Source organism: Pararge aegeria, chromosome 21, assembly GCF_905163445.1.
Source record: "Pararge aegeria chromosome 21, ilParAegt1.1, whole genome shotgun sequence".
In the NCBI taxonomy this organism is placed as follows: domain Eukaryota; kingdom Metazoa; phylum Arthropoda; class Insecta; order Lepidoptera; family Nymphalidae; genus Pararge; species Pararge aegeria.
In genome coordinates, this window is record NC_053200.1 from 13,320,341 (window position 1) to 13,341,757 (window position 21,417).

Below are 21,417 nucleotides of genomic sequence, written 5' to 3' on the forward strand. Positions count from 1 at the left end.
AATGTGTTTCACTATGTATGATGAGATGTCAAAGAGGATGAGATATATATGATTGACTTCTAGAGAAATGCATACAAAAGTATCAAAATGATATCTACCCGCTTTATCGGTTCGTACGTAACGGGACGAAATGATTTACATTTGGCAGCACGTCATTTTCGGGAGCATGATAACTTACCGAATATTCCCCAGAACACAATACACAAATATTATTATAAATCCACATATTACACCTGCCGGGATCGAACCCGGGACCTCCGACCACAGCTCTCACCACTGCGCCAGGGAGGTCATGAAAAACAAGGAGTGGACAAGATAGTAACAAAACGGGGGATAAAAAACTGATTCAGTAACAAAGCTTTATTGCAATACAAATAATAACATTATCCACCCTGAGCCTGTTAATCTGCCACTGGCAAATTTAAAATCCCTCCAACCCAATTAGTAGCAGCGAGGTGGGTTTACGCTCAAGTCCCTATTTCGTACCCAGTAGTGCGACATTAATAGGCTCAAGATAAGTAACACAACAATAGATAAAATAGGCATGATCGGATTATCTACTATATCCAAAAACCTTTTGCAGAAATTTAAGTATTGTTAACACAAATTTTAAATTATATTTATAAAATTATTTGCCACAGAAATACACTCCGTGTCATGGACACGTTTGTGACGTCATAGGCAATAACTGTACAACGTGTAAATGAACACCGAAATAATACTTCAGCACGGCTAGCATGGGCAGAAGGCAATTATCTCCCCGGGAAAAAGGATAAAAATTTATCTTCTCCCACAGCTTTATCAACTCTCAGAGCACTGACACGTGGAAATAATATACATGTAACTTCTTTAACAGGATGACACGTAAATTATATCCCTTGCCAGGGGATATAATCAGGGGATATAATTTTTATCTCCTGCCTATGCTCCAGAGGCTTTAGAGGTACATTATTTATGTCTCTGAGACGTCTCTGTGAAGTCGAAACGCTAATAGTTTTTGAGTCAACCATTGCCATAGTTTTTAAGGAAAGAAATCAGATACAGCCCTAACATCACATGCATAATTAAAATCAAGTGACTCCCAGCACTTTATTTGGAACGCGCGTAGCGTAGGTACTATGCGCTCTTCGGTCTTTTATCTTCAATAGGGTTGTCACACTACACGAATGTTTTGAATTAGTTTGTATGGCAAAATAAATATGCTTCTTTTGTTTTAATATTTTTTCAGGGTGATTCCTTATGAAATATACTTATGCAGCCTTCAACAGTATTTCGTTATTACGTTACACGTTGTATAGACACAGAATTAAGAACGTACAGAAACCGTGAACAAGACTAATATTGAAGTACCAAAGACCACTCCACTTTAGTAGTGTTTAACCGGGTTTTAGAGGGCGCAAAAATCATTACAATCAAATACTTCCTCACAAATTAAATATAGGTAAACTAAAGGGTTTCTCTTTCACTAACAATAAATGGCAAACATTATATATTTGTGGGTCGTTTTTAAGCAGGTAATTAATCTCAAACACTGAACAGAGATTCCCGGTTCAAAATAATCGTAGATTCGGGGCGGATTAATCATGCATTACGCTTCAATCGATTATTTAATATTTGGTGTTAATTTCTGAAATCTAATTTAATTTCTGCAAATTGAAGATGGTGCGTAAAATTACAAAAAAAAAACCAGTTTATTCCACGCAGAACATAAAGGCAAAGGGACAGTAAGAAGTTTGTATATCGTAGGCATGCAAAGGCGGCCTTATTGCTGCAAGCAATCTCTCACAGGCAACCTTTGTAGATAGAACTTCCAGCAAGAGATTAGCTGGACGGATGAAAAAGCTGAATTTTGAGTCTATTGAACCGGTTTATTTCCGTTAGTTGATCGAAATCCAACAAGAAACACTCTTTCAATTTAACTTGTTAAATAAATAGAACTGTTACCTCAATCGAATGATTTTAATGCTAAGATTTAAAACCGGTTTTAATTTTTTTCTGATTTCTTAACTCAACTATGGAAATAAAAGCATGTATGTCACTTTGTGAGGCTGTGCTGTTGTACAATAATTCACCTGAAATAGTCGTTAACACTAAAAGTTTACCAATATATATAAAACGTTACTGAACATGTACAAAATACCGTTCAGTTAAGCTTCTACCGTTCAGATGTGACTTGAGACTTCCCCGTTATAAAACGAGTTGTATTATCGCTCGCTACCATTTTCTTTAACCACCTGCAAAAATTCTTACTTTTAAATAATATGGTAAATTTTTAACGCACTTTGAGATTTTTTATTTACTAATTTGAAAATATTATTGTACTCTCGACGTAAGTCAACTATTGTGTTCTTTTTGAGGAATAAATGTATTTAAACCGAACATTGTTACTTAAAGGATGATATAAAAATAGGATTTTAAATTTGGTATCGTTAGTTTGAAATGATCCTGAGTTCAGAAGACAGATTAAACTGAGAAGAAGCTGACAAGAAACCGAGTAGTTGATATTTCCAACATATACAATTTACTTATTCGCTATTAAGCGATAAGGCCGCCTTTTGTATTACTACTTCTTTCGATGTTTCTGTTTTTGTTATATTTTAAATGTTGTGGTATACAAATAAAGAGTTTAATAATAATACTGTTTAAAAATGCTTTCATATACTGCGCCATACAGTCAGTTAACCTAATGTCATTCATTCACCTTCGATTAATAATGTATGAGTTATACAGTCATATATGACAAAAAACAAATTTCACAGTATAAGATATAACATTATAAATAGTAACAGTTATGTATACAAAGCTAAAAAAAAAAACATTTTTATATTAAATCTACCATAAAGTGTTGTTACTACCAATTATTGCTAACTGTGTAGCACACACAAAATGGTCCCATTTCTGATACAATAGGAATTTGACATAGGTAAAATATCACTTGTGATATCCATGAAAAATATTTTACTATATATATATGTATATATACCTAATTACCTATACTGACCATTATACTTAATGTTATGCTTTTTAATTTACCCCAATATTTGGACGTCGATGTGAACGACAAAATATGCGTGAAACTCACAATGATAACATCTATATATAAGTGTTTAGTACCTACCATAATTTTTCCCAAATAAAGTTTTCGAATTTGAATTTGAACACTTAGTTTTCAAATAGACAAAATGTTATGTTCAGGAGACCACAAAAGATATAGATAGTGATATTAATTATTATCACTATCTATATATTTTATTGTAAGTTTGTTATATGTACATATTATATTTGTATATATAGGTTTATGCATGTTTATTTGCAACACAGTACAGTTAAATGCACCACCTACCCCTCTTCTTGAGCTGTTGTTAACGCCTTTGGTTGCCTGGAAGAGATCGCTATGTAGCGATAAGGCCGCCAAATTGTATACCTTTTGTAAAATTTTTACTTTTAATTTTTTATGTTTATGTGGTGTACAATAAAAGTGTATTCATTCATTCATTCATTCAAAGATTGGTTGAATCTCTAATGACGTCACAAGTGATATTGCTATGCTAGAAATAGCCTTATAACTAGGATTTTAAAGTTCATAATCGCGCGTGACAACGTAAGTTGTAGGTACAATAAATAGATTCTCGGAACTTCAGACATTAACTTTTTGCTACCGCGAAGCAGCCGCTGTAAGTCCCTTGAATTTTACGAACTTGTGTCGCCCGTTATAAACTGGCTGCCGCTTTCAAAAGCGCTTTATTTTAACGAACTATAGTGCTGTGTTGTGCCGCGTCTTTGGAGTAGCCGACGCCCGTCTTTCGGCATGACCACTTTCAAAGCGCAAACTCGCGCATACAAAACAGATGTGTTGAGATGTCAAAAACAAAGGAATGCCAGAAACGAAAATCGAAATAGTAAGAGTTGTAAAACACGTGCCAAACATATGAAATAGTCGACGCCTTATAGTCCGGCGGCCGCATACTAACATTTGTAAAGTACGCGCTGAGCCTTTGAAGTAGCCGACGCCTTGGAAACCGGCGGCCAACCAACTATTTGAACGAACTATAGTGTTGTTTGTGTGTTCTGTATCCACTTCAGAGATCGGTTATCGCTACACCAGCGTGGCTAGTATGGCGAGCGTGTTGCTTGTGTTTGCCAGCGGCTGGCAGATTTAAATAGAATTGAATTTAAACTTTTTGAGTTTTATGTTAGCAATGGTTGTCAGGTACATAAATGTATTCTTGATGCCAGTTTAAACGAAAAAAGCGAACTATTAACGAACAAATTGAATTATTAACGAACTATATATGGTGCTGTTTTTGCAATAGTACCCACGTCTAATGTGGGTTATCGCTCCACCAACGTAGCCTGTATGGTGAGCGTGCTGCTGGGGTCTGCCAGCGGCTGGCGGAATAGCTGGGCTTGCTGCCAGCCGACGTCACCAGCGCCGCCGCTCAAGCGCGCCGACAGTGTCGCCGATGTGAACCAACGCGAGAACGACAGCGTTGTGTCTGCTGGACAAAATTTCATTGTTTTACAGTACATACGTATCCCACGACAGATTTGCGACAGGCGTAAATCTGGCGATCTTTGCTGACGAACGTCGCTTTTGTATACAATAGAAATACAAGATCTCTCGATCTTTGCTATTACGTCACTTCTGCATATAATAAAAATAAAGATCACGCAATCTTTGCTATCACATCACTTTAGCAAACAATAAAAATACAAGATCACGCGATCTTTGCTGTCAAACGTCACTTTTTAATACAATTAAAATAAAATATCTCGCGATCTTTGCTGTCAAAAGTCACTTTTGCATACAATAGAAATACAAGATCTCATGATCTTTGCTATCACGTCACTTTTTAATACAATAAAAATACAAAATCTCGCGATATTTGCCGTCAAACATCACTTCTGCATACAATAAAATACAAGATCACAAGATCTGTACTGTCATACGTAACTTTTGTATACAATAAAAATACATAATCACGCGATCTTTGCTGTCAAACGTCACTTTTTAATACAGTAAAAATACAAGATCTCAGGATCTTTGCTATCGCGTCACTTTTTAATACAATATAAATACAAGATCTTGCGAAATTTGCTGTCAAACGTCACTTTTGCATACAATATAAATACAAGTGTTGACACTAGCCTGTCGTGAGATACGTTATTTCACCCTGCGGTTCAAAATTTAGTAGTAGTAGAAAGGCGTGTGAAGTCCACCAATGCATAATGATTCATCATCATATAATATGATAGTCCACCACGCTGGTAAAGTGCGGAAGGTGGACTTTATACGCCACTGAGATATCATGGATGAATCTTCTAGACATGCACAGTGTACCGGAGATTTGGTGACACGCTCGACCGTAATATTAGCAAGATATTTCTCCAAGCAGGTGACCATGTCTCCCCATTAATTAATTAATTAATTAACTATAACTAATTCATTCATTCATTTATTCATTCATTTATTCCTTTCCATCCTAGCCGTGCTTGGGATATAACATGTTCTAAGGGGGCGTCCCTAAATTACTTTTCAAAATGTGGGTTTCTTACGTTAACGCGTTGGATTTTTATTGTAAAAAGACCAAAATAGTATATTTTTTTTAGATGAGATTTAACTCGACCCCCTCCCCCCCTTAAACATCTCACGTATTTTACGACGCCTAACCACTGCTAGTCCTTACTGTTTATTTGAGCTGGCACCGGTTCTTCATCGTCAAATTGTATGGTCCAGTCAACTCGACCCGTCTCGTACACAGCCGTCGTCGCTTTGACGGATAGTGCGTTGAACGACAGCCGCTCACCCTTGGCCGATAACCTCCAGGATATAGATCCGGACGTTTCGTCTTCTGGAATATTCGAGAATGGTTTTTTTTAATTAATTAAAATTAGCTTGCTCGCAATCGATGCCATTTTCGTGCTACTTGAAATAAATGAATATATTATTGAATTTTGTAGCGTTTTATTATAATAGTGATCATAATTACAAAATATGTAAATGATGCAGCGGCGCGAAAGGGGCATGGCGGCACGAGAGCGTCATGCCGTTTGACGTGACGTGACGTGGCATACTAGTACATTTTTTCCTGAGGCACGTCAATAGTAATATTATATCTCAAAAAAACGTAGCTTCTTTTTTTTTGATTATTATTAGAGTGTCTTTACCTACACTTGGATGAAATATCAAAATTAGCAATCAGAACCGTAACTGAGTCGTAAAGTTTTCAATAAAATGTTTATATGCATGTAAAAAATGCATAAATTAAAAAAAAAAAAACTGTCATCTCTTGTTTCATAAAGTACCTCATTGTAATAAGGACCTTTGAAACTTCAATGTTTTCTACTACATGTAATTTAATTTAATTTACTACTACCGTCGCTATAAGACTAGATACAGAGGGCATATACTAATTTCGGCACTGGTGGAATGAGACCCGTACCTTAGTCACAAGTATTGCCAAAAGGTCGCAGGTTCAAATTCCGATTTGTTCCGAAATTTTTATATAAATCTTAAAATTGCTAAATTCAAATTCAAATTTTCAAATTCAATTTCAAATTCATATTTTCTTTATTCATGTAGGCCTATCACAAGCACTTATGAAGCGTTTATTCATTTTGTTTACATAATTGTAAAGGGATGGTGATAACTACGTTCGCCAACTTAAACCTAAAGCTACGAGGGTTCCTAGCGCGCCCTGGTCTGAGAAGAGCCCACAAGAAACTTAGCCGGGTATTTTTTTTGTTATCACCATCTCACAGTAAATTTATATAGCTATGAAGCTAGAGCAATTCACACCCAAGCTTTTTCATCGTTTAAGTAATCCTTAATATTATAATAGGATTTTTCTGTAAGCTTACGTTTTATATAAACTTTGAACTTATTGAGAGACTTGCAATTTTGTGTACCCTAGTAAACTGCAAAACGAGTTTATTTTTGCTTTTAATATTAATACTGTAACAGACCATTTTATTTTTAAATTTTGTTATATTTTTATGGACATAAATTAGATTTTCAAATATGTGCTGTCTATGCACCGTCATTATTTTAACTTCTAAATTTTACCTTCTCTCGCTAAATACACTTGCTGCCAATCAAGTTCAACCTTTCGGAAAACGTTCTTCATCTCAAAAACACCGTTCGCCCACTTTTCGACGGTTTCAGTTTCCGTGCCGTCGCGACTGATCCGGTACTCGTCCGGCCCGGTGTAGTACCGGACGCTGACGTCTCCCGGACCGGTGAATTCGAATGTGTGGCTCTTGTCGTTGCCTATTTCCCCCCTCTCTGTCCTCCATTCTTTCGATCCGGATATTCTACCGTGGGACTCGTAGTCAGTCGGTTGTCTGGAATGATAGTTAATTATACTGTTAAATACAAATTGTAACATTTAATAGTCTTAATATATTATGACTTGACGGCCGATTGGCGGAGTGGGCAGTGACCCTGCCTTCTGAGTCCAAGGCCGTGGGTTCGTTGCTTGTCATTGTCCGGGTGTTTATATATATAGACACAATAGTTATAATATATATGTATATATTATAACCATTTTTAAAATTATATATCTATATGCTATTATGTATTTATAAAAAAAAAAAATCATCAGTCATCTTAGTTTCCATAACAGATCTTAAGCTTTCTTTCTAGATGGCGATGTGTGTATTAAAGTAATATATTTATTTATTGCAAAAACTGATACCTTCTATTAGGAAGAGTTCCAAAAGCAACAACACAAAATTGCAAGATTTTAGCTTAGTTTTTGGTTCAACCATTTTAAATTATTTTTTTATATTTTGCATCAACGAAAATAACAATATATATATATATATATATATATATATATATATATATATATATATATATATATATATATCTATTGAACCCGACAAGTGGAAATCGAGAAGCGGCGATAGCGTAAGGGCTTCGGTTTCGCTTTCGGGGTGCCGGGTTCGAATCCCAGCAAGCATATCTAACTTCTCTGAGTTATGTGCGTTTTGAGCAATTAAAATATCACTAGCTTCAACGGTGAAGGAAAACATCATGAGAAAACCTGCATGCCTAAGAGTTCTCCAATATTCTCACAGGCGTGTGGAGTCCACCAATCCACACTGGGCCAGCGTTGTGGACTACGGCCCAAACAATTTTCATAATGAAAGGCGACCTGTTACCTGTGCGAGCCGGGTGGATCATTCTGATGATGGTCTTTAAAAATGAGGATTAGTTCGAAGGAGGAGAACCCTGGACTATGCTGCACAGGTGCTCACCTCTCCACCATGAGGTCGGCTAGCTCTCGCAGGTTCCGCGCCGCCAAGTACTTCCGCCGCGCTGGCGACAACTGCGCGTGTCGATGTTCACGCAGCGACAGCACAGCGGACACCAGCTCCGCCTCGGACACTTCGGTGCGGCGCGATAGCACCTGTAACATATTATATATGGTGAATAAAATATGAGTTATTTATGCAACTGTTGTATAATTTGTGCAATTTATGCATTATGATTGGCGCAGAGGGCTGCGACCCTGCCTGGTTCGATTCCCATAATTGGATTTTTTTTGTGTAAAGAACATTAATGTTTTTCAGTGTCTGGGTGTTTATATGTATATCTATATATATAAAAGAAAGTTGTGTTAGTTACACAACTTATAACTCAAGAACGGCCGGACCAACTTTTATGATATTTGATTTTTTGGATTTCTCTTAGACCGGAATAAGTATTAAAATATAACATTCATAAAAAAAAAAATATGGTCAGCTAGTTATAAGTATTTATGTTCATAAGTCTTCTTAGTCCCCTTCACAAAAGCGTCGCTTACTTTTGGGCTAGATGGCGGTGTGTGTATTGTCGTAGTATATTTAAGTATCATTTATTTATTTATAATAAGGGGTGTTAAAACACAAATGTGGGTGTGATAGTAGTTTCACACGAGTGCTTTAATACCAAATTATCAACAGATGCATACAAGACTTTATTTACTCACATAATCAAATTAAAACTATTAAATTGTTTTTTTTTTCTTTATAAATAGATATACTGCGACAATCGCCCATGGGCACACACATCGCTATCAGCCTTATAACTTACCTCTTTATGATCGCTCGTGTATCGCCAAGTGACGTCTTGCAAATCGTCCCTGGAGAACGCGATCACGTACGACAGCTTCTTCCCCCACCCGTGGGTGTATATCAAGGGGGCGTTCAGTTTCCCCTCGCAGGGGTCAGCGTGGAGCCAAGAGTTCGAGTCGTAGTCGAACACCTGCGAGCAATCAGTAGTGTTAGCGGTTGCTCCCCCTGGCTGATACCTACGCTACGCCATAAACATGTTGTGACGTCACTACAAGATTCATTAAAATAGAATTGCTTTAATAATTCTATTTTGCTTTATATAATTCGTAATAATACTTGTGTAAATTATAATGTTTTCGAAATAGAATAATAACAATATATTTTGTCGAATTAAAATGGGCAATTAAATTTCACATTAAATTAAATTTTATTTTGTGAAATAACTTACCGTAAACTAATATCGTAAAATACTATTATTGGTTCGTTTTGTTGTCAACATTGTAAACGGTACCTGAGCCGTATAAAACTAGAAGCATTAACTTCTCAAGGATTCATTCTGTATCAAGAAGTTGTAGGGGAAACTTTGCTCGATTATATGTCAAATGTAAAAGTGAAAAATTTTCACGTTCTTCAACAATAGTTTTAAACAGGGCTCGGAACCAGTTTTAATTCGATTCGGGCGCACACCGTCACGAAAAACCGACACCCTGAAGTTAGCTATAGTCAACAATTTTGTTTTTCAATAAAAGGTTTGACACTGTACACTTTGAATTGTCAAAGTCAGCGGGCTCTTTCCGTTGATTTAATTGATTCAATTGTACAGTAGAGATGGGTAAGTGATGCGTATGATATTACAGAAGTAATGTTACTTGAAGAGGTGATGCAACATCACTCATTACACGAGCGCGCTAGCCATCACACATCACACATTACTCGCTTCCAATCACGTCACTTGGAACGGCATTCATAGCATTCGTTTCGTATCGGTTCGACTCGTGTATATATCACTCGGCACGGCAAGTCGGCACTCGGCAACACTCGGCCGGCCGGGCGCCGGCTGGCTGGAGCGGCGGCGCGCGCTGCGTAGAAAGAGACAGACGACTAAGAAAGAAATTCTTAGTAAAAATGAGCGAGCTAAATATATAATTCACAGTTTGTCTGAAATGGTGTGGCAATTGTTTGTATGTAATGCAAATATGTCATTTAGTGCAATTTTGATGTTTATTGTAATGACTTAAAGGTCAACATTTAAAATTTCTCCATATTTTCATGAAAGGCGCCAAACTCTTACTTGTTGCCGTTCAAGGTTTAGTACGTACCTACGTAAACAAAACAGAATTTTGTTTGTTTTAGTTTCGCTAGTACCTAGTGCTATACTTCACGCGTCTTGCCGCAACTTCTAAGTAATTTCTCATATCTACACTATTTGTACTAATTAGGTACAAATAGTGGAGATAATAATAGTTTCGCAGTAATAATAGTGAAATAGTGCTGGTATAAACTTGTTTTATAAGTACTGTTTAAGTGTACCTAATTAGTAATGACCAATATTTCAGTGTAAATAAACTATTTTAAGTATTGTAAATAAACTTTAGTCTTTGAGTTTGACTGAACTTTGTGATGAAGTGAAAAATGGCATCAAAACGTAAATATAGTCCACTCTGGGATCATTTTGAAAGTACGGAGCCAAAAAAAGCTAAGTGTAATTACTGTTCAAAGACTCTCGCTATGTCTTCGAGTTCTATCGGGTCTTTGAGTAGGCACATGAAGAAAGTTCACCCCACCATAAATATTAAATTAAATAGGCTAGAGCGTATAGATGACCATGAAGAAAATGCTAGTAGTACAGATTTAGACCAGAACGTACAAGAGGTGCCAACTACAAGCACTGCAACATCTACGTCAACAGCGCCTATTGCAACAACATCTACTGCAACAACCTCTACTAAAGCCACGACAGTCAGAAGGAGTACGCAGATAGCCTCAACTTCAATGAAAGATTACATTGAGATAAAAAAGCCTCTTTCACTTATTAAATCGCAACAGCTGGATGAACAACTCCTTAAAATGATAGCTAAAGGCTATCATGCTTTAAGAATAGTGGAGGAACAGGAGTTCCGGAAATTGGTGGAAATGTTAAACCCAGGATATAAATTACCCACTCGTAAAACGCTTTCCGAAAGTCTACTACCCAAAGCATATAATAAAGCGCTCGAAAGGGTAAAAAAAGAAATTGTAAAAGCAATTGCCGTTTGCATAACTACGGATGGGTGGCGATCAGTAACTAATGACGATTATATAGCCATAACAGCTCATTATATCGACCCAGACACTTACAAGTTATGCTCTGTGATGATTGGTTGTTGCAACTATAACGAGAGTCACACCATGGTTAATATATCAGAATTTTTGCACGAGAAGTTTTGTGAATGGAACATCGATTATAAAATCACTGCGGTCGTCAGTGACAATGCAGCTAATATTCTGGGTGCTGTTCGTATTGGCGGTTGGCGTTCCGTAAGCTGTTTCGCACATTCTATTAATTTATTAGTACAGAACAGCCTCACTACTATCTCAGAGACAGTAACGAAAGTCAAGAATGTGGTAGAATATTTTAATAGAAGCCTACCTGGAGCTAGAAAGCTAAAAGAAATTCAAGAGCAAATGAATATCGCACCACTCAAATTGAAGCAAGATATCAGTACAAGATGGAATTCTACATTTGATATGCTCAATAGGTTCTTTAAAATAAAAGACGCTATCATTGCTACCATAGCAATAATCAGATCAGACCTGGCCTTATCGCCGAACGATTGGATAGTTGTGGAAAAAGCGATCCCAATTTTGTCCATATTTTACGAGGTCACGAATGAGGTTAGCGGCGAAAACTATGTCTCTGCTTCAAAATACATAGTTTTTTGTAAGCTCATGAGCAACCAAATTGAAAAGTTTTCAGCGGAAACCACAGAACCAATCAAAGCGTTTGTTACCCGTTTGAAAGATGAAATGATGCAACGGTTCGGCGACGTTGAAAAAAACGTGTTGCTCAGAGAAGCCACAATACTTGACCCACGCTTCAAACAAAGGGGATTCAGAGATATTAAAAATTTTGACACTGCCGCAGCAGAACTAAAATCAAAAATTGGGAGGATTATCCTGCCCAGCGAACGTTCTAACATTCCAGAACCTGCTGAACCTAGTACAGTTCCTTCAAAAGCAAATTCAATTTGGGAACAGTTTGATGAGGAAGTCGCGCGTTTAGTTCCAGAAAACCCCGTTGCCGCAGGTATTGTGGAATTCGACAAATATATACAGGAACCACTAATAAACCGGAACCAAAATCCTTTGTTGTGGTGGAAGGAACGAAAAGCTGTATATCGCTGTCTCTACACTTATATGCTTAAACGTTTACATATAACAGCTACGTCTGTTCCTTGTGAGCGGGTTTTCTCGAAGGCGGGCTTAACTCTCAATGATAGAAGAACGCGCCTAACAACGAGAAAACTATCTCAGTTAATGTTTATAAGCTGCAACTGATGTAAAGTGTAAATAAAATTCACAAAATCGCCAATAGCAAAAAAATAATTTAAAAAACCATAAAAAAAAACAATTTGTACATAAATGTAAATATGCAAACATGTATATAATTATCAATAATCATTGTATATAAAGTTGATTTTTAAATACGCCTGTCTTCTATAAAATGAAGATTGCCAGTCCTAAGCCTGGAGCCCCTTTTTGATTTAGTTTTTCTGGGGTCAAGTATGAAGGAAAATCAACTTGATACTCATGCTTTATTAATTTGTCTATCTATAGTATACTTATTACAATACAAATACATTTAAAATAGGCACAATAATTCGATAACATAATCGCATACGCATAATATATGTATATACAAACAAAGTAATAAAATAACACACAATTGCATCTCGATTCTCGAGTCACATCAACAGTGTGTTTTCGCTCATAGTCGTAAATTACTCATTACATTACCCATTGCCTACACATTGCATTACTCGAATCGTCGAGTCGACGTCTCCGCATTACATGCAATGCAACATCTCAAGTGATGTTTGGGGTGATAGTGATATTACAGTGTAACATCACCTTTTTGGAAGTGATGAGTAATGTTGCATTACCTTTTGACGTACCGTTTTGCGCATGTCTATTGTACAGACAAAAATATCAAATTTTGATGATGTAACTTGGTTTTCCGATAATGAGATAACTAGTTAGATAATTAGATAATGCGTTATAATGAATCTTTCAATGTATTAAATACCATTAGTTTTTTCTACAAACGCAGAATAAGGCGAAACTGCGAAAGATAAAATTTTTGAAAAGATTTTTATCTTGTTACGCCAAAGAAGTAACACTTCACAATACTGCGCCATTTTTTTTAAGAAGTTGCATTATAACTCGTCTTATAGTTCTAGTTGAACAAGTCGTTAGCGCGACATTATAGACAAGTGGTGCCATCTAGTTACCGACTTGACAAGGTTTTATTGTATTATTATGTAGAATTTTGTTATTATTTAGATATATTAAATATACTTAGTAGTTATTATGAAGTATATTGTACCTTTATTTGACCTATACCACAATTAAATCATCTTACTCACATCCTGGGGTAGCTGGAAGAGATCTCTTATAGAGATAAGCTTTCCTTTGTACACTTCATGTATCTTATGTTCACATTCACAATTTATGGTACATAAATAATAAATAAATAAGGTTACTTTGGAACTAGAGGACTACTTTTGCCTTGTTATAGCATATTTATGTATTATTTATATAAGATGTGTGAACGCCGGATTTTTTTTTCGGGGAAATAAGAAAATGTCGCTCGCAATCGAGGAGTCGCTCTGTAGCGTCGAATTAAAATGGGCAATTAAATTTCACATGTTTTAGAGTCTCTAATCATCTGATTCTGATGAACATCAGAGCGCCAAGTGTGAGATTTGCTAGCTACGTTTACTTACGACTATTTTGATTATTTTGATTTTGTTTATTTGATGTTTTTTAGTTATTACATAAATGAATTTGTTTAAATTAAGATTTGTATGTCATATATTATGACTAAACATGTATACCTACAATGTTTTATGCAAATAGAAGAATTTGAATTTGAATTTGAGCGAGCAAAACTTGTACTACAAGTACAGATGAAAGCAAAGTAACATTTTTTATTTTTTTATTTTACTACAATTTAGCCCTTGACTGCAATCTAACCAGGTGGTAAGTGATGACGCAGTCTTAGACGTTATCGGACTAACCTGTTAGGGAGTATGGTGGTCACACCCCTAATCTGTTTCTACGCGACATCGCACCGTAGCACTAAATTACTTAGCGTAACTTTTTTTTTTATTCCACTACAAGTTTGCCCTTGATTGCAAACTAACCAGGTGGTAAGTGATGATGCAGTCTAAGATGGTAGCGGGCTAACCTGTTAGGGAGTATGGTAGTCAGCGCCGACATCGCACCGTAACAGAAAATTAAAAAAAAAGCCCAAATTGCCTCAGCCGGGAATCGAACCAGGGACCACCAACTTAAATTCACAGCGCTTGCCGTTGCGCCAGGGGGGTCATCATAAACGTGAGTACTCGCCTCGCACCACACGTGGTCGGTGGTGTCGTACACGTATCGGGTGTCGTAGCCGAGCGCGCGACACAGCAGAGTAAAGCAGTTAGCCCACTCGCCACAGCGACCGCAGCGCGTGTGCAACAGTGTGCGCACGTCGTTATAGCGCGGAAACTTGCACACAGTTGCACACTCCACGCATTTGTATACCTGAAAATGTAATATAAAGATTTTAAACTAAGATTTTTTATACTTAAAATAAGTTGTTAGAATGGTTTATGTCTTTAGATAATAAAACTATGTACCTAATTAAACGAAGACAGAAAAATTAAGGAAAAAAATTAAATAAGAATAAAAAACAGGTTTTACTGGGATAAATAAATAAATATACTACGACAATACACACATCGCCATCTAGCCCCAAAGTAAGCGTAGCTTGTGTTATGGGTACTGAGATAGCTGATGAATATTTTTTTATCAACATAATACACATAAATACTTATAATATACAGATAAACACCCAGACACTGAAAAACATTAACATTGAATGACACCATTGTGTTTGCACACAATGTGCAAAAACAGTGAAAACGTCAAAACGTCCCAGCACACGTCTCACTTTACACCCGCGGAATGCTGCTGGCTAACACTTTTTCTCATTTTCCCATTTTATGGTGAACGTTTAGAACAGTAGATGTAAAATAATTACTTTCAACTGTTAAATTGTATGAAGTGACTAACCGTTTGTTCGAGAAACAACTCTAAAGTGAAGTTTATGCTACAAAACGTTAAAAACGTTTTTAATAAGTAAGCCTACTATTGTGTTAAAGACTATTAATTTAATGATAAAGAAGTTTGGACATAGGTTAGTAGAGTAGAGTAGAGTAGAGTAAATGCATAATATTAATAAATTCACCCAAACATTAATTTATTAATGAATGCTTTAGTGGTGATATAACAATAATAATATAAGGGCTTATAATAATAATATAACAATTAATTTATTAATTGCTTTAGCACTAAATTTTATTAAACATCTATTTTTAAGGCTGTAACATAAACTTTACTTTATTTTAAGTATTAATTATTGACCATTGCTTTTATTAAACATTAATATAAGTGTTATTATTATATTTATAAAACAAACAATGTATGACGTTCATAAGTGCTGTAACTATAGCCTAAACTGAATAAAGGTTTGATTGATTGATTGAATATAAGTCGTGTACACGGTTTCTGTATGGTCTTAATTCTGTGGTGCATGACAGAAATCGAAGCATTTCTTGCTGACTTCAGAACTTTAAAGAACGAGTAGTTGTTACCTCAACTCTGCAGGTTTCAGTTTTGCTCTTCAAAGAAGCGTTGTTCAGGAATGTAGTGGTACCACCACAGCTGGTGCAATCGGGCTGGTCGATCCACGTGAAGAACTTGTGTTTGAACCACCCGAGCAGTTCCAGAAGCAGTGCTATGTCGAAGGACATGTCATGGCCTTTCAGCTCGCCTGCAATTACAAATCCATCATTATCATTTATATATTTGTTAATTAGCTTTCAAGGGAAACAATAAGTACTAATATTATATATATATGAATGAAGGAATGAATACACTTTTATTGTACACCACAGAGAAAATTTACAGAGATACAAATACAACAGCACAATAAGGTAGAACGTACAATTTGGCGGCCTTATCGCTAAATAGCGATCTCTTCCAGGCAACCAAAGGCATACAAGAAAATGTTATAAGAAATAAGTAGGTGGTACAACAAACAAAATTAAATATTAGGACTTAAAACTTAATTAACATAAAAAAAACATAAAACATAGTATATACTAAACATAACATATTAAAGATATGTACAAAAATATAAAATATATTACATACATATAAACATACAAATACGCTACTATAAATACTTAATTAAAAAATAAATAAAAAAAATAATAAAATAAAAGAACCCTCAAAAATATGTAGAAAACGAAATAAACAAAAAAGAATACAGTGATCATTCCCATCAATGCCCGGCCGATACAGACAAGTAGTGGTCCTTCACTTGTTTCTTAAAAATGCCGATCGTTTGCGCCTCACGAATCTCTATAACGGCAGGGCGTTCCAAAGTGTAACGGCCTGAACCGTAAAGGATTTGTGGAAAAAAGAGGACTTATGACCAGGCACCTTCAGGATAAACCTCCTCGTAGAGCGAGCATCCTCAAGAGGCCCTGAGGATGCTATGTATATAATATTCTTATGTATTTTTATCTATCATAAACCGATCAAGTTTCCACAACTTATTTAGACATAAACTACAACATTAACCACAATTGCTTAGGAAACAAGTACCAAGCGAAAATTATGCAACAAAATTAAACTAAAACACATTGTGTACACGCGATAGACGTTATACTTCTTATATGAAAAACAAAATTGTTGACTACAGCTAACTTCAGGGTGTCGGTTTTTCGTGACGGTGCGCGCGCGCATCGTAAAAATTTATTCTCACCATTTTTCCCTAACGCGCCAAAAGAAGTATAACTTCAAAAAACAAACACTTTAAAAGCTTATAACACTTATTTTGCCATAGCCTATAGCAGTCCTTTACTGGACTAGCTCTTGGTGATCGATGTTTTTTTTTTAATTTTTTGTTCCACTACAAGTTAGCCCTTTACTGCAATCTCATCTACTGGTAAGTGATGATGCGGTCTAAGATGCTAACGGACTAACCTGTTGGTATGGCAGTCATACTCCTAATAGGTTTCCACGCGGCATTGCACCGGAATAATAAATCGCTTAGCGGCACGCCTTTGTTGGTAGGGTGGTAACTACTAACTAGCCACGGCCAAAGCCTCTTACCAGAACAGACCAGACAATTCGGAAATTAAAAATTCTCAAATTTCCCCTGCTGGGTAATTCCCACAGCGCTCACCGCTACGCCAAGGAATTCGTCGAATTGTCTTTGCCGAGGATGGTACACTTCTAAGAATTCTGCACATTATTGCTATACCCCTACCAGTTTTAATTTTCCTCTGCTGCTCCCTCATCCTATCCAAAGCCATCAGTTGTAAGGTCACAAGTGGTATGTGCTCCCGTGCCGTCTGCTGCAGATCCTCGTCTTCATACTGGAGCATGTTGTTGAAGAGCGTTTGGATCTTCAGAAGCAGACTGTTTTGGGTAGACTGTTGAAGGAAAGTTTTGCCATTTTAGATAAACATCGTTTTATTGACGACAATTATGTGGCATCATATCAATCCGATACCGGCCCACTGTCTTTGAGAACATATTTTTAATTTTATAGGTATATGGTATATAGTTAAAATATACTGAATTAACTGAAAAGAAATACAAATTTATTGACTATTTACTTCATATGTTTTTAACAATAAAGAAAAATATTTTTTGTTCTCAACTACTGTAGCCGACTGCAAACTACTTTTCACTGCATTTCAAGAAAAGAAAAACCTAGCAGCTGCCCAATTCACTAAATCTTCCAGAAATGTTCCAACTCATATAAAATGCATTAGTCGATAGCGGCAGCTGTTAACTAACCGGATCACATACACAGCACCTTAGTATCCATACTTTGAAATGTAAACAAATAGTTATTTGACCAGTTAAAAGACATTCCTGTATACACACAGTCGTATAAAAACTTATCCTTATAAAAAATCTCTGCAACATACAATTAACAAAGATGAGTATTGGTACTGAGAAATTTTTAAAAGATACCCAGATACCTAAAAATATTGGGCCCAACCCAGAAATCAAACCCAGGGCCTCGTGATTTCTTAATTGATTGTTGGTTGTGTGCTAAGCAGTTAAGGGTATGGTAGCAGAAGAAGAAGAAAAAGTCTTTGTTGCACATACAATTAGAAAGCCAGGTTAACAAAAAAACAAAAACGATAGTATACATATGCAGAAAGGCGGCCTTATCGCTTGAAGCGATCTCCTCCATACAACCTTTGGTTTAAGAAACATATTACAGAAAACGGGATAGTGCAATACCCAAATCGTGCTAATTATATACATAGTTAACCCATACAATGAATAGATTTTGGAATGCTAAATGGCTTGGCAGCCAGTTTTAAAAATAAATAGTACACGTACTTACCAATACATTAGCAGGACTCAACTGAGGCCTCTTTGTTTGAGAGCCAATGATTCCACTGCGAGTGACGGATACACTTCTGATTGGGCCGCAACAAAAACTAATTTTTCGTTCCAAAGCGGCTTGTGCCATTCGCAACTTGCTAAGTGTTTGCTCATTTGGAAATGTAAAGCCATTCTGCACCTGAAATGGTACAGACATGTCACCTGGTCAGTGCCGGATTAACCATGTAGCAAGAGTAGCAATTGCTACGGGCCCAGCATATTTAATACCGTTGATCTCTGCCTGACTGACTGACTGACAGACACGCACATTCACAGGCACACAGCATCGCCTATAGTAATTTACTAAACTAATAATTAACTACAAAATTGTAACCTATAGATAGCAAATACGTATTGTACTTAAGATGCGTTTATACTTTATACTTATGAACCCATAGCAGATCAAGGGCTCTTTCAAAGAATTTTCTACGTGTACTGCGCTTGCTTAATCAGGCACTGCATCTGGTTATAACTATCTGAACAATAAATTAAATTTCATTATTATTTTTATAATGAAATCATCATTTTCTTTCAAGGGAAACTAAATTTTTCTAAAAGTGAAATATTGTATACAGACAAAAAACATAATTTAGAAATAACATATCTATAGGCTTTCATGCAATATTTTAGATGTGTTACAGCTTGCTATTTAATCACACTTTGTCCTAAATGGCTATTTAACCATCCCATCGTTCGTAACTGACACCTTTATAATGATTTAGTGTCAAGTAATCATAATATTGACATTTAGTATTAACAAAAAGATATTAATCACTATTCCACATAACTTTAGGGATTATAAATTATATATATATATATATATATAATTTTTCAACTGTTTATTTTTTGTTTCAACTATAATTTTATTTTTACTTATTGTTTAATTTAATTCCAAGTTATGTACACATACTTTGGGTTTTAGCTTAGAAAAAAACTTGTTACTATTTATATTTAGATCTACCTATAGTTATTACCTGTTTTGTGTACCTGGTAATAATAAATAAATAAATCGCAAACAAACGTTTAAATAAATTTAAAAGATTATCAAAGGCATTATAACTTTCCAATAAGTCAACATACAAAATTTATTATTTCATAGTGCATTCTTATTTCGAATTTTGTATGGAGATAGCATATTGTCATCAGTTCAGCAAGAATGAAGACTCATCAATATAATCAACACAATACCAGACCATTACAAGGCACTTGTCTCTTCTCAGAATGAGAAGGTAATGAAAGTAGTCCACCCACTCTGACCATTTGAAGTACTTTTAGGTAGGCAGGTTTTCTCCCAATGTTCTCTTTCATAAAGTATGTGCTATTTTAGTTATTTACCTGTTCTCTAACTGTTATAAATATAATGAGAGGCATTGCTTTTGGTGTGATAAGCATATTTAGACTGTTCATCTAATAGCTCACTATTTACCATAAACCAATATTTTTAAAGTCATGAGCTTTAGCAATGGCAGGATTCCACATCTGTGCACTTCCTCAGCACCCCACCCAACAGAGCAATCAAAATTTTTAGTATCCATGACTTGCTACAGTTAGTCAGACAATTATCCTTTAGCACAACTTGTACGGAAAATCTGGTTGTAGCTCAAGATAAGATAGATTCTGATATTTGCATAAGCTTTAAATTTAAAGCCATTTAAAGGTTATATGCCTACCATAGCATAAAAGAGTTTGTTTTATTTCAAAATTATGATACTTTTTTTTGGTTTTCTAAAAACTGTCAATTTAAAATTATACTGCTTGATAATGGCACAGGTTATAAGGTTTCCCATTTATTGCCCGTTGTAAACCAGTGATATACTAATATAACAAGATCCATTTTTTTTTTAAAGTTTTTTCTTACCTTACGTGTTCCTATTATTCTATAGTTTAACAATAGAAAGAAAGCAACAATGAAGACATAAAATAAAACAATTTTTAATGGTACTTCCAAACAAAATAAGATTTCATGAACATACCGATTCAAATCCTATATATTTGAGATAGTCGCCGAAAGCCTTACAGTCTAGCACCTTTTTAAGAGCTTCACTTCTAATCGTTCTCAATTCTTTATCGTGTGGATTATCTAAAATGTGGTTGATGAGTCTCAAAAGTTCGTGGAGTATATTACTAAACTTATTTATGTCTTTAACACTTTGTTCCACTAGGGCTAAACGCGCCATATCTTCCATTATTGCTTTGTTAAATTTTAATGCTACGGAATGTTTAGAAAAGCGAATATTTATTTATTATCGCACTATTGACATTTTCATGATAACGTATTTGATAGTCGAGCACTTGTCAATTTGTGATTTGTCATGCTAAGATTCGTTCTAAAACTTGAAACAAAAACGAAGTATGCAAATCGGTGTTTCTTAATTTACCGATTTTTGATGTCTCGATGAATATAATGTATACAATATTATAAATAAACTATCTACAATATTATAAAAAAAAGAAAAGTTTATATAGGATATGCAATAACAAAAAAAGGTAGTCTATTTAGCAGGCATAAAAGGATTTGCGGAATGGATATTTTTTTACCCTGTCTACCTGTAGTCTGTGTTGCTACAACTAAGAATACAGGATAAAGGACATAGAAGTACTTACAGTAACAGAATATTATAATGAAAT

The 21,417-nt window shown here is 35.5% G+C and overlaps 1 protein-coding gene across 2 annotated transcripts; it reads right to left on the reverse strand.

Moving 5' to 3' along the window:
- Window positions 1-3,437: 3,437 nt before the first annotated feature.
- Window positions 3,438-21,073, reverse strand: LOC120633012 (peptide-N(4)-(N-acetyl-beta-glucosaminyl)asparagine amidase). 2 transcript variants are annotated; one of them, XM_039903039.1, is made up of 10 exons: window positions 20,763-21,073; window positions 18,749-18,928; window positions 17,651-17,816; window positions 15,966-16,144; window positions 14,671-14,853; window positions 9,080-9,250; window positions 8,263-8,414; window positions 7,067-7,344; window positions 5,688-5,852; window positions 3,438-4,499 (listed from the first exon to the last, which is right to left on the reverse strand). In XM_039903039.1, exons 1-10 carry the CDS (start codon window positions 20,973-20,975, stop codon window positions 4,333-4,335), a joined length of 1,854 nt encoding a protein of 617 aa, XP_039758973.1. In that variant the 5' UTR covers window positions 20,976-21,073; the 3' UTR covers window positions 3,438-4,332. The 2 variants fall into 2 exon arrangements, with proteins under 2 accessions (XP_039758973.1, XP_039758974.1); XM_039903040.1 differs by having other exon boundaries at window positions 3,438-4,496; window positions 20,763-20,975.
- Between the last annotated feature and the right edge of the window lie 344 nt (window positions 21,074-21,417).